The sequence below is a fragment of the Gigantopelta aegis genome, chromosome 4 (assembly GCF_016097555.1).
Source record: "Gigantopelta aegis isolate Gae_Host chromosome 4, Gae_host_genome, whole genome shotgun sequence".
Lineage (NCBI taxonomy): Eukaryota > Metazoa > Mollusca > Gastropoda > Neomphalida > Peltospiridae > Gigantopelta > Gigantopelta aegis.
The window spans coordinates 99,724,594-99,737,018 of record NC_054702.1 but is presented as its reverse complement, the minus strand read 5'-3'; the positions used below and the strand labels follow the sequence as shown (position 1 = coordinate 99,737,018).

Below are 12,425 nucleotides of genomic sequence, written 5' to 3'. Positions count from 1 at the left end.
CAGATATTGAGAGAGGAAAGCCACTGTCACCACTTCATGGGCTACTCTTTTAGATTAGCAGCAAGGGACCTTTTATATGTACCATCTCACAGACATGATGGTACAGACCACAGCTTTTGTTACACCAGTTGTGGAGCACTGGCTAGAACGAGAAATAGCCCAATGGGTCCAGCGACATAAAAGATACCTTACTACTAATGACTATATGTCAATATTAGAAAATAGCCAATTATTAATAAATCAATGTGCTCTAGTGGTGTCGTTAAACAAAGCAAACTTTTAACCTGAATATAGATATTCGAAATCCTAATTATACCTGTTAACTATGATATACAAATTGTGTTATTTCAATTGCCTCTATTGTCCAGTAATGAGAACATTGAATATCAAGCTTATTTTTCATACATAAGCTATCTGGTCCATGGAAGGGAGGAAGGAAATGTTTTATTTAAAGACACTCAACACATTTTATTTACTGTTATATGGCATCAGACATATGGTTAAGAACCACAGATATTGAGAGAGGAAACCCACTGTCGCCACTTCATCGGCTACTCTTTTTCGATTAGCAGCAAGGGATCTTTTATATGCAACATCCCACAGACAGGATAGTACATTACATGGCCTTTGTTACACCAGTTGTGGAGCACTGGCTGAAATGAGAAATAACCCAATGCACCCACCGATGGGAATAGATTCTAGAGCGCTGTACCAATGGGCTACATCCCGTCCTCCCCCAACCCCGGGTCCATGAAAACTTAAATAATATTTCTGTCTTTTACATTAATAGTCAATACAATCTTTTCATTTATCAGCTCCTTTTTTAAAAAAAAAGAACCAGAAAACCCCAGTGTAGTGCTCAGGTTACTTGTTCATAGGGTATAACTATGATCCTGACTACATTTATCACTAAGAAAAAAAAAAAAAAAAAAAAAAAAAACGTTTATTTTGTTTAACGACACCTCTAGAGCACATTGATTTGTTAATCATCGGCTATTGGATGTCAAACGACTGGTACATCAAAGGTATGTGCTATCTTGTCTATGGGATATGCATATAAAAGACCCCTTGCTACTAATGGAAAAATGTAGCAGGTGATTAATAAATCAATGTGCTCTAGTAGTTTCGTTAAACAAAACAAACTTTTTTTTAGGACCACAAATGTCCTAGAATACAAGTATCGACAACAAATTACGTATAATGTCTGAAAGAGGAAAAACTTGTTCGTTATCCCAAATAAATAGTGTTGTGCATGGTCATTATATGCCACAACTGTCCGCTGTATGTGATCCCAGCAAAGAACGGTCATCATTTGCATATGCCCATATTTAAATAACGACATCATGCCAACGGCTTACTACTTTTTTCTTGCCATCATTAAAAAGATTCCTTCATAATCGGATCTCTTTCCAGGACGTCTATCGTTGTTTGGATTCCACTCCCAGAGTTCTATGTCTAAACCACAGCCTGTCCATACGGACTTAATGTCTTGCTCCTTAATAGATAGGCAGTAGTATTCATGATCCCCTACTATATAAAAGGACTGTCCCAAAACACCCGTGACGACAAGAACGCCACCTGGCTTCAGTAAAGCGACTATTTTCCCCGCTATGGACTTGTATATTTCCGTACTGGGAGCGACCGCTTCCAGACACAATGACGTCACTACAGCATCGTAAGGCTGCTTGGAGGACAGCTCTGACCAAGTATCCGAAAGCAGATCCACAAATAATATATCTTTGACTTTGTTTCTCATTTCCTCCTCTCTTGAAGTGGCATCCTCGCTGAAAAAGAACAATATTAGTCTTCTACATACGTGTGTATTATACTCTTTATAGATATATTTGTGGACAGTTTACCAAACGTATATTAATCCATTAGCTAAAACGTCCATTCTTTTCCTATGTATACATAATTTACAGGCGTTAGTGCGGTGTGTGTGTGGGGGGGGGGGGGGGGGGGGGGGGGGTCGCCAGTCTAGACCCCACTACATAATTTACTGCAGACGCACTTGATGGGCTATAAAGTTCAAATTTTGTGCTGCTGATGTGCAGACTATTGCCCTATGCTGACATAGGTGTGTGCAGTTGAGTGTATTATTTGTGAACACGCTACCAATTAGAAAGCGTCAGGTCCATATGTGAGTATCAGTGTGCTGCACACTTCAAGTCTGCATGACCTACTTATGTACAACAATTCCTCTACATAGTAAATGTCTTTCATGGTCCCAAAAGAAAATATTAAACCATTTGGATACAGTTTTGAAAGCATGAAACCTCTTCAGTACACGATGCTCGAGTCATTTTTTTTTTACGAAATCGCGTTGTAATTAATACACTGAATGACTGTGATCAATTGAAATTACCCTTCTCCTTCTTTCTCTACGACATACTGGAAGAATGTGTGAAAGCTGTGCTGCAGGGTCCCGTTCTTCCACTCCGCCAGGGCCTTCAAGTTCCGCGTGGACAAGTCACTGAGGTAGATCTCGTCAAAGTGCTTACTGGCACTGATCACAGAATGAATACTTGGTCCAGTTCCCACATCTAGAAGCCGCCTGCCTTTCGTGTTTGCTGAATAACAGTAAAACGTGAAATCCAATTACTGTATTAACAATTCATGCCAGCAAGGGCCTTAGACCTGTTTATCAGGGGGAAAGCGTGGCAGCCCGCAACCCCTCCCCCTTAAATAAGAACAACATTAAAAAGTAAAGGAAAATCACATAAAACAAATAAACCACCTCCCCTGACCGGAAAAATACAACAATATATAGCACAAAGCAGTGTCGTGCATAACACACCAAAGTGTGACGCAAAGCCTTCTACTTTTCCTTTTTGTTAGGGCCGTTTCGAGGTGCGTCGTTTTTTATGCGGCGCGGGCATGGTTAGCAAAAACCGCGCCGCTCATTTCTAAACATTAACTGCCCTTCACATACGGACATTATTTTATGGAAATATTGCTACTGATAACCATAGGAATCTACTCTTTGATGCGTCTGTTTTCCACTTTTTGCGCCCGCACCGCTCCATAAACCGCGCACATGGAAAATGACCCAGAAGCGGCGCGGGCGTGGAAAAGGAAATCGGAGGCATCAAAACCTCAATTCTGTGGTCATCAATAGCAGTGTTTCCATATACATGCGCGTTTCTTTTATATATATAACCACGCTCGCACTGCGTCTAAAACCGTATTCCGCGCCAAAATGGTAGAAAACTGCTCTGATAGACGGCTAACTAAATAAAAGACTCCTATAGACTGGATGCAGCGCGTGCGAGCCATCCGAATGTTGCGTCTGGTGACTGCGGCTTGCGTTTAAGGCATATACACCATATACGATTAGCTAATTGCCAGCCAGGGAAAGACCGCCAGCCCGTACTGTTACCCCCCACCCCGTACCCCGCCGGAAGATGATTGGAAAATACAAGTCAAGAAAATCAGACCCAACTTCTGGCATTGCGTTCTGCAGGGGGACATCACCGACCCGACGAAGCTGATGGGCAAGTTCCTCAACCAAGCGTGGACAGAACTGACAGATGGAACACAGATTGAGCTACACAACATCAGGACGCAGACTGGCCACTCGGGTCTAGTGGTGACACAACGGCGCCGAGACTCCTACAGACAAGCGATCCTGCTAAGGGAGATGGATAGCTAGACCATCCACAGGATCGTCAAGGCTGTCTTCAGCGCCGTCTACAGTGAAGTTATTCGACAGGAAGTACGAGGGCCCGAACCTGACAAGCTCACCGTAGGATAGGTAACCTCCCTTTTTAGGCTTAGTCGGACTCTAAAAACAATTCGGCCGCGGTTCAAAGTGTTATGTTTTTTTGTAAACAGTCCGACGCACTTTACTTTGACATCCCGTCTAAATTGCTCAAATCACCTCAAAACCTTTTTGTCCGAGCACTCTGATTTATTTTTAGAATTTAATTTTTTGTCCAAACATGAGCAAAATTAATCAGCTTATTTTGGTCTTAGGTCTCAGACCTAACTTCTTAATTTTTATTGCAAATTCAGCCCACTTCAAACTTACCCCTCCCCCTCCTGGCCCGGACTTAGTCACTGGCGATGTCAGAGATTAAGCCCCTGACTAGCGTTCGCGAAACCTTCGTGGTATATGTACACGTTAAAACATATTCGCACTCGCGCACTCACTGTAGACTTGACAATAGGCGATGGATATACTGCTTTCTATGCTCGTACCCTTTGAGAATGCTTTATGAAACGCGTCCATGGCAAACTTCATGAAGTGTCCCTGGTCTTCGTGCCCCGTGATGTCTCTCACATAGTTAGCCAGGTACACCAGAGGCTCGAACACGGTGCTGTAGTCTTCTCCTTTCAGCAGCTGGTTCTCCATCGATGTGCACTAAAACAAGCCTACTAAAATGTGAAAAGAGTAATATGTTTGTTATTGAATTCAGAATTTGTAATAGCAGTGTTACATACATTTCAAGACGTACGACTGGCTGCTTCTAGGTGATGACCTGGGCCCGGTAACACAAAGCACCCATAACACTTACGTCAGACGTACGCCTCACATTATGCATGGTGTACGTCTGACGTAAGTGTTACGAGTGCTTTATGTTACCGGGCCCAGGTCACCACTGCCATACATCCAATGAAAAACTACGCGATGGAAATCGATACATTATGACGTATAGGAAATATTTTATTTAACGACACACTCAACACATTTTATTTACAGTTATATGGCGTCAGACATGGTTAGGGACCACATAGATATTGAGAGAGGAAACCCGCTGTCGCCACTTCATCGGCTACTCTTTTCGATTAGCAGCAAGGGATCTTTTATATGCACCATCCCACAGACAGGATAATACATACCACGGTCTTTGTTACACTAATTGTGGAGCACTGGCTGGGACGAGAAATAGCCCAATAGGTCCACCGACGGGGATCGATCCTGGACCGACCGCGCATCAAGCGAACGTTTACCACTGGGCTACGTCCCGCCCTTTACGACGTATAGTTAACCTGACAATCATGGGTCTGTGACGCGTAAGTTAGCTACCAGTGCAACGGCAATAAATAACTTTAGTAAAAAACATGTTAAAATTTGCTTAAAACCTGGGGCCTAATTCACTAAACTCTCGTAACTTTGCGATCTCACAGTGCAATGCTAAAAGACTTGCAAAGAGGATGCTTTGTTGTCTAGCAGAGCCTAAGAGACCTTTGTGAATTAGGCCCCTGGTTTTTAAGGGTGGTATATGGTTTTGTTATGATATTTGATATTTGTTCTTAAGGATATGTAAAAAATAGAATAATACATTCATGTCCGTTAGAGAGAGAGAGAGAGAGAGAGAGAGAGAGAGAGAGAGAGAGAGAGAGAGAGAGAGAGAGAGAGAGAGAGAGAGAGAGAGAGAGAGAGAGAGAGAGAGAGAGACAGACAGACAGAGACAGACAGACAGACAGAATGTGAGTGTGTGTGTGGCTAGGGGTGTCGGCCCGGGAAGTTGACAAATCTATTTTGTCTAGTACCGGGACGTAGAATAATAAAAGTCCCGGGACGGAGACATATCTAATTGGTTTGTAAGATCTGCGCTGCAGTTACGAGCCGCCTTTTTTGTTAACAACGAGATGAGAACCCTGAAGTAGACGGATCTAATTGGTTTGCATGTTCTGCTTTGTGGTATGAACCGTGTTTGTTTCAACGGTATAGAATGTTATGTGATTACTGTCATGGGTAGAATTTGTAATTACGCTTCCATTAATTTGAGTAGGTACCTGTGCGTTTTTGTTTTTTGTTTATTTGCTCGTATTATGCTCTACCAATTCAAAGGATTACTGTTTTGGGTAGTAAATTTATCTTTCTCTTATATTGAGCAGGCGCGTGCATTGGTTCTTTTTCCGGTTTAATCTATATAAAGAAACTGTATATAAAAGATCCCTTGCTGTTTTTTTTTTTGGTAAGAGTAGCCCATTCAGCGGGTTTCTTATTATTATCTCCGTAATCCTTAACCATATGTGTGACGCCAATATATTTAATTATTTAATTAATTAATTTATTTATTTATTAGTACTGTAATACCCATAACGTAACCAGCGATATGAATTCGTACTAGTAGGTGCGGGATTAAGGTCGATCGGTAAAGCGTTCGCGTGGGATACTTGACACATAGGATCAAACCTCCTTAGTGGACCCATTGGTTTTTTGTTGTGTGTGTGTGTGTGTGTGAGTGTGTGTGACAGTGGAGGCATTGAAATTGAATTCCATTTTGTATCAAAATGTTTATTTTATAATGATATTAGAGTATCATATTTAAAGAAATATTTGTATACAAGACCATCTACTTTTAACATAATCAATCTTTTGTCTTCAGAAAATATAAAAACTTTAAGGAATCTTGATAAATATGTAATTCAATTTGTAACTACATATATATAACAACTATATGTTTATATTTTTATTATCCTAATTCTTATGTTTATTTTTTTCCCCTGTATTTGTATACTGTAACCTATTACAGGGCCGTACCCTCCGGGGGGGGGGGGGGGGGGGGCAGCTGCCCCCCCCCGAGAATCTTGTCCTTTTTTTTTTTTTTTATATATCTCCAGTAATAGCATAGAAATGTTTAATCTTTATAGTATGTTAAAAATTATTTATAAAATTTAGTGCCCCCCCCCCCCCCCCCCCCCCCGATGGATTTTGGTCAGGGTACGGCCCTGTATTACACAACTGTTTCTGTTTTATAACTGTATTCTTGTCTGTTTTGTGTTTATAGTCATGCTGACTTTGGCAAATAAATAAATTGAACTGAAATTGAATTGTAGTAATAGTAGTAGTAGTAGTAGTAATAGCTGCGGTACAGTATCATCTCGTTGTTACCTTTTGACTGCGCACACCGTCAACCAGGTAAAACGGCAATTAATGAGTACCGGGAAATCGACAGATCATCACTGGTACATTTCAGCTTGTCCCGCTAAGTAGACACAATTTTAAGATCATTTATACAAGTTGTCGACTTCGCGGGCCATAACCTGGCTAGGTGTGTTACTGTACGCTAATGGCTGTAATCTTACCCTGGTGTGCTGTTATTCCTCCAACACTCTGTCGTGTGTACTATAACAGTGGACAGCCGACAGCATTCAGATATACCGTGGTGTGCAGTAACCATATGAAAACCAAGGTCAAATGATATAACGGTAAGACGGCAAACGACTGCCAGCTCTGTAGCCAGTAACTCGTTAAACCTGCCGGACCCTGGATGGACATGCCTGAAACCTTAGGGGGATGTAAAAATACTCTAAGTCTAAAGCTGCCGTCTCGCGTCACATAGGCGTGGGGGTGAGGGGATGGAGGGTGAAGCAGGCTGATTATTTCCCAAATCTGGATGAAACATTTACTTACTGCCTAACAGCTATACAGGGCTGCAAATTAAACACTACGCCATTTTATATGGATTCACTGGCATTTTATGGGGCGGGGGTGGGGGGGGGGGGGGGGGGGGGGAGAGGCAATATGTATGTATGTATGTATGTATGTATGATTTTATAAATTTAATACTAAATAAAGGTTTGATTGGAGAGCATTGCACCCATGCCCCCCCCCCCCCCCCCCCCCCCCGTTCCTCCACTGTGTGGATTACAACTGATATTGTGGTTGGAATGATGGATATATAAGGTGATTTTGCCTGAATATCTCTAATCTCTAATGTTTTTGTACGAATTTGAGGATTTGCTCTAGCCCATCAATCTCGCACGGTTATGTCGAATATATTTTACTGTTTAATCATTAAGAATGAAACAGATTTTATTCTTCATTTCGACACGTACAAATGGAATGCTATTTTAAAGAGGCTACCCAACCCAGGCTTTGTAGTCGTTGCAAAATGTTTCCGAGTCTTTTTGGTGTCATAAATTACATATTAATTGTTATTATTATTATTACATAATGTATATACATTGTCTTATTACGAATACCAGTGTCTGTATACCCAATGTGTTAGTGGTCGTATGCTAATGCTTATAGCAGTCATTTTTCTTTTTACATAATCATATCTATTTTTTCTCTACGTACGAAATTATTGGAATGTAAAATGCGGTTTCGGCTACTACAAACATTAGGACGACAACAAACACCTTGTTGATACAGACCCTGAAAATAATTCAGGTATTGACTGCAGTTTTACCAATAACAAATGTATCTGCAAGCTTGCGTTGACTTTTTCCTGCACTCTCGTTTATTAAGTTCACCTTTTGCTTCAAAGCTAGTTCGCAGCGTGTTTTCCCTTTCTTTGGAGTGGCAGGGCAGTAATTAAGCATGGAAACTCGAATACGAAAAACAACAACAACAATAACAACAAAAACCATAGGATACCTGTACATACATATTTTCTCTTTTTTAATTAACAATAAATACACAAAACATAATGTATTATTAAATTATTGAACAAAACAAAAATGGTTATCTAATGGGCATGTAGCCTTGATAGATAGACAGAAATCTCAGAAATGAAACCCGCTTCCGTCACACAGAAACTTTGAAAGTACATAATACGCCCTTTATACACCCGTCGTGGCAGGGGTGGAAAATAATGGCAATCGGTCCTGCGACCCACCATACCTCAGGCAAGGACTCTACCACTGAGCTACGTCCCGCCCCTATAACTGGGGGGGGGGGGAGGGGGCAAGAAGAAAAGTCTCCTTTATATTATGGGAAGGACGAGGTTTCTTTTCAGGTATTTTTGTTTAGATTTGGTGTTGTTATATAACATTATAATATTATACAGTATGTACATGACATTAAAGTGAATATTCATTCTTTCCATTTCAACTTATTTTCGTGCTTATATCCAATTAAGGTTCAAGCACACTGACTTGGGTACACATCTCAGCTAGCTGGGTTGTGTTTCGAGGACAGTGTGTTTGTTAGTGAGAGAGAAGATGGTGTAGTGGCCTTACACCTATAGCTACCCATTCAGTCGTTAAAATTCGCTCTGGGTGGGAGCCGGCACGGGGCTGCGAGCCCTGTACCTATCAGCCGTATGTCCGATGGCTTAACAACGACGCCACCGAGGCCGGTCATTTTTTGCAAGAGCTGTTGTCAAAATGAGAAATGTAACTTACTTTTACTGAATGGTTTTGTTTAAATGAGTTATCCCCCTTGCATTGCTCCAACCGTTGAACCCAACGCTCATTACAAAGGTCGAGCATACAAATCCATTTGCAATCTATTTTTGTATTGGGGGCGAGACGTAGCCCAGTGGTAAAGCGCTCGCTTGGTGCGCGGTCGGTTTGGGATCTATCGCTCCAGCCAGTGCACCACGACTGGTACATCAAAAGCCGTGGTATGTGCCATCCTGTCTATGGGATAGTGCATATAAAAGATCCCTTGCTGCTAATCGAAAATAGTAGCCCATGAAGTGGCGACAGCGGGTTTCCTCCCTCAATATCTGTGTGGTCCTTAACCATATGTCCGACGCCATATAACCGTAAATAAAATGTGTTGAGTGCGTCGTTAAATAAAACATTTCCTTCTATTTCTGTATAACTATTAGAAGCAGTTCATGGGCGTCCACGGGATCTGGACCCGACATTTTCGGACGTATATTTGTCCATGCATTATACTAGCTTTACATTGTAATGTATATAAAATTATTTGTGCTAACATGACATGATCCTGCGATCTTACCTGGAAGCAATGTATAGATTCCTTGATATAAAAATAAATTGAGTGTATTAAATATTCATGCAAAACAAGATCCTTGTTTGCGGCTTGGGGCCAGGTCCTTCCCTAACCAATGCTCACCCCTCCCCTACCACCACATTTAATAGTTGTCTATTGCCCCAAAACACAATTAATAGACAGTGTAGGGGTGTCGTCACCAATGTGGGTAGCATCCTAAGATAAAATCATGAATACGCTGCATACGTGAGAAAAAAGGGGGAAAAACATGGCTTAAAAATGTGCGTTTCCGGGAATCCGATCGTAGCTGGAAAACAAGGGCCGCCCCTTTGTTTTTAATACATTTTTTTTTTTTTTTTTTATTAATATGTAGTTGAAAATAGAAAAAAAATGAAGTAAAAAAGAAAAAAGAAAGAAAAAAAAGGAGAAGAAAACTGATCCACCGTACCTAATTTATTTGTTTTTCCTGGAAACACAATTCTTTTATTGCGTAAATAAATAAATAAAACTCGGTCACAAATCAATAATAAAACTCAAAGATGGTCATATACTACCACGTCGGTGCCATCCACAGACAGGGCTTCTTTATCTACTACATTATTGCACCAAACATCGCGTTAGTTCTAGAGGTGTCATGTCTGATTCAGTTAACGTATTTAATTCATAAGTGTACGTTATAGCACATAGAACCAACTGTTCGCCAGCAGTCATAAATCGATTTAACTTAATGAACAAATTACTATTACTGGAGTCAGCGACTGAAATAGGCCCTTGACGAAACTATTCACTATCAGTATGCCTCTGTAATGTTGAATGTTTCATTACGCAAATATCGATGGTGGCTATGCTAATTTTACAGTGAAGGACACTATATTTTAAACACCACGGTGTATTTTTCACTATTAGAGCCATTTTTGACATTGCTTATTAGATTTTATTGTTTAGATGAAACATTTCCATACATCTGAAGTGTTTCTGGTCATCTTAGTGTTTTTAATACCACGAAATGCATTTTTCATATTTTTGAAAACGCACGTGCCTCTGAGAAGTAACGGTTATGTAGACGAGGTCTAGTGTATTTTAAAGGGTATTTCCCGTTTCAAGAAAGGAAATGGTTTATTTAACGACGCACTCAACACATTTTATTTACGGTTATATGGCGTCGGGCATATGGTTAAAGACCACACAGATATTGAGAGAGGAAACCCGCTGTCGCCACTTCATGGGCTACTCTTTTCGATTAGCAGCAAGGGATCTTTTATATGCACCATCAAACACAGGATAACACATACCACCACCTTTGATATACCAGTCCTGGTGCACTGGCTGGAACATTTCTCGTTTCAACGTCAGAGAGTTTGGTTTCACTCTATTGCAACGTTATCCAAATGTTACAAGTTTGTAGATTCACCAAACTTAGTTTTCATGTTCACTTGTTGAAACTAGGATATGCGACTTTAAAGCTGAAGTCTCTCTCTCTCTCTCTCTCTCTCTCTCTCTCTCTCTCTCTCTCTCTCTCTCTCTCTCTCTCTCTCTCATGTTTTATTATAATCAACACAGTCAATACCATTATACTGTTGGTAATTCTTTGCCAGTGTCATATTCTTTTATCAAGTTTTGATCACACATGACTTTTAACCATTGTTTCGCGAAAATCTGACCAATGCTACACACAAACATCTTGCACACTGTTGTTTTTACGTGTATGTATGAAAACTACTGAAGTCATTGGGCTGAGATTCATTACATGGTCATCCATAAGGGGCGGGATTTAGCTCAGTCGGTTAAGCGTTCGCTTGAGGTGCAGGATCGAACCACCTCGATACATCAATTCAACTGATTGGATTTTTTCTCGTTCCAACCAGTGCACCACAACTGGTCAAAGGCCGTGGTACGTGTTTCCTTGTCTGTGGAAAAGTGCATGTGAAATATCCCTTGCTGCATTAGGAAAACAGTAGCGGGTTTACTCTGATGACTATGAGTCAGAAATACAAAATGTTTGACATCCAATAGCCGATGATTAATTAGTCAATGTACTCTAGTGGTGTCGTTATACAAAACAAACGTTGTTGATTCATAAAGTTACTTGTCGTTATGTTTGCTCTAACCTGTTGTTAAATCGTTTATGTTTAAGAACATCTCACAACGCCATGTTACAACGAACGAAGTTGGTGTTGTGTGGGGGTTTGGTTTTCTGTTTGTTGTTATTTTATTTATGAACATACTTAAAGAAAAATGTCTAAAATAATATACTGCCAATTTTTTCAGCTGAGTTCGCTGCCATTGTAACATGTTTTGAACTAGTAGAGACTTTCTAATGACTAAAATTACATATTAAATATACCGAACAACAAAAGATAGGCGAGTATTTTAACGGTTTTTCTTTTTCAAATTAAAGTTACGGTAATTCGATAATTAAATTGCCAAGACGGGCCTAATATGTTCACAAGACATTGGTAATTTTAATAAAGAGAAAAAACCCAGTGAGATCAAACTAAATCATTTAAAATAAATGAAGGAAAAAAACCCTAATATTCGGATATCATTTCTTGTTTAAAATATTAACGCCTGTATATTTAGTATACTTCTGGCCGTCCTAATGTGTGTAATTGCCGCAACTGAATTTTACCTCTCGAAAAAAATGTATATTAGTAGGATGAACCACTACCAACATTTAGGACGCCCATAAAAACACTGAATATATAGAAATTGATATTCTGTGGAAGAATATCTAATGATGTATAATGTATGAGTTCAAAAGGCTCTATAAGTGGAAACATTT

General features: G+C 40.2%; 1 protein-coding gene across 1 annotated transcript; it reads right to left on the bottom strand.

Annotated features, from left to right (window-relative positions):
• Positions 1-1,042: 1,042 nt before the first annotated feature.
• Positions 1,043-7,148, bottom strand: LOC121371564 (indolethylamine N-methyltransferase-like). Its single transcript, XM_041497558.1, has 4 exons — positions 7,039-7,148; positions 4,201-4,377; positions 2,366-2,570; positions 1,043-1,784 (listed from the first exon to the last, which is right to left on the bottom strand). Exons 2-4 carry the CDS (start codon positions 4,352-4,354, stop codon positions 1,358-1,360), a joined length of 786 nt encoding a protein of 261 aa, XP_041353492.1. The 5' UTR covers positions 4,355-4,377; positions 7,039-7,148; the 3' UTR covers positions 1,043-1,357.
• Positions 7,149-12,425: the final 5,277 nt, after the last annotated feature.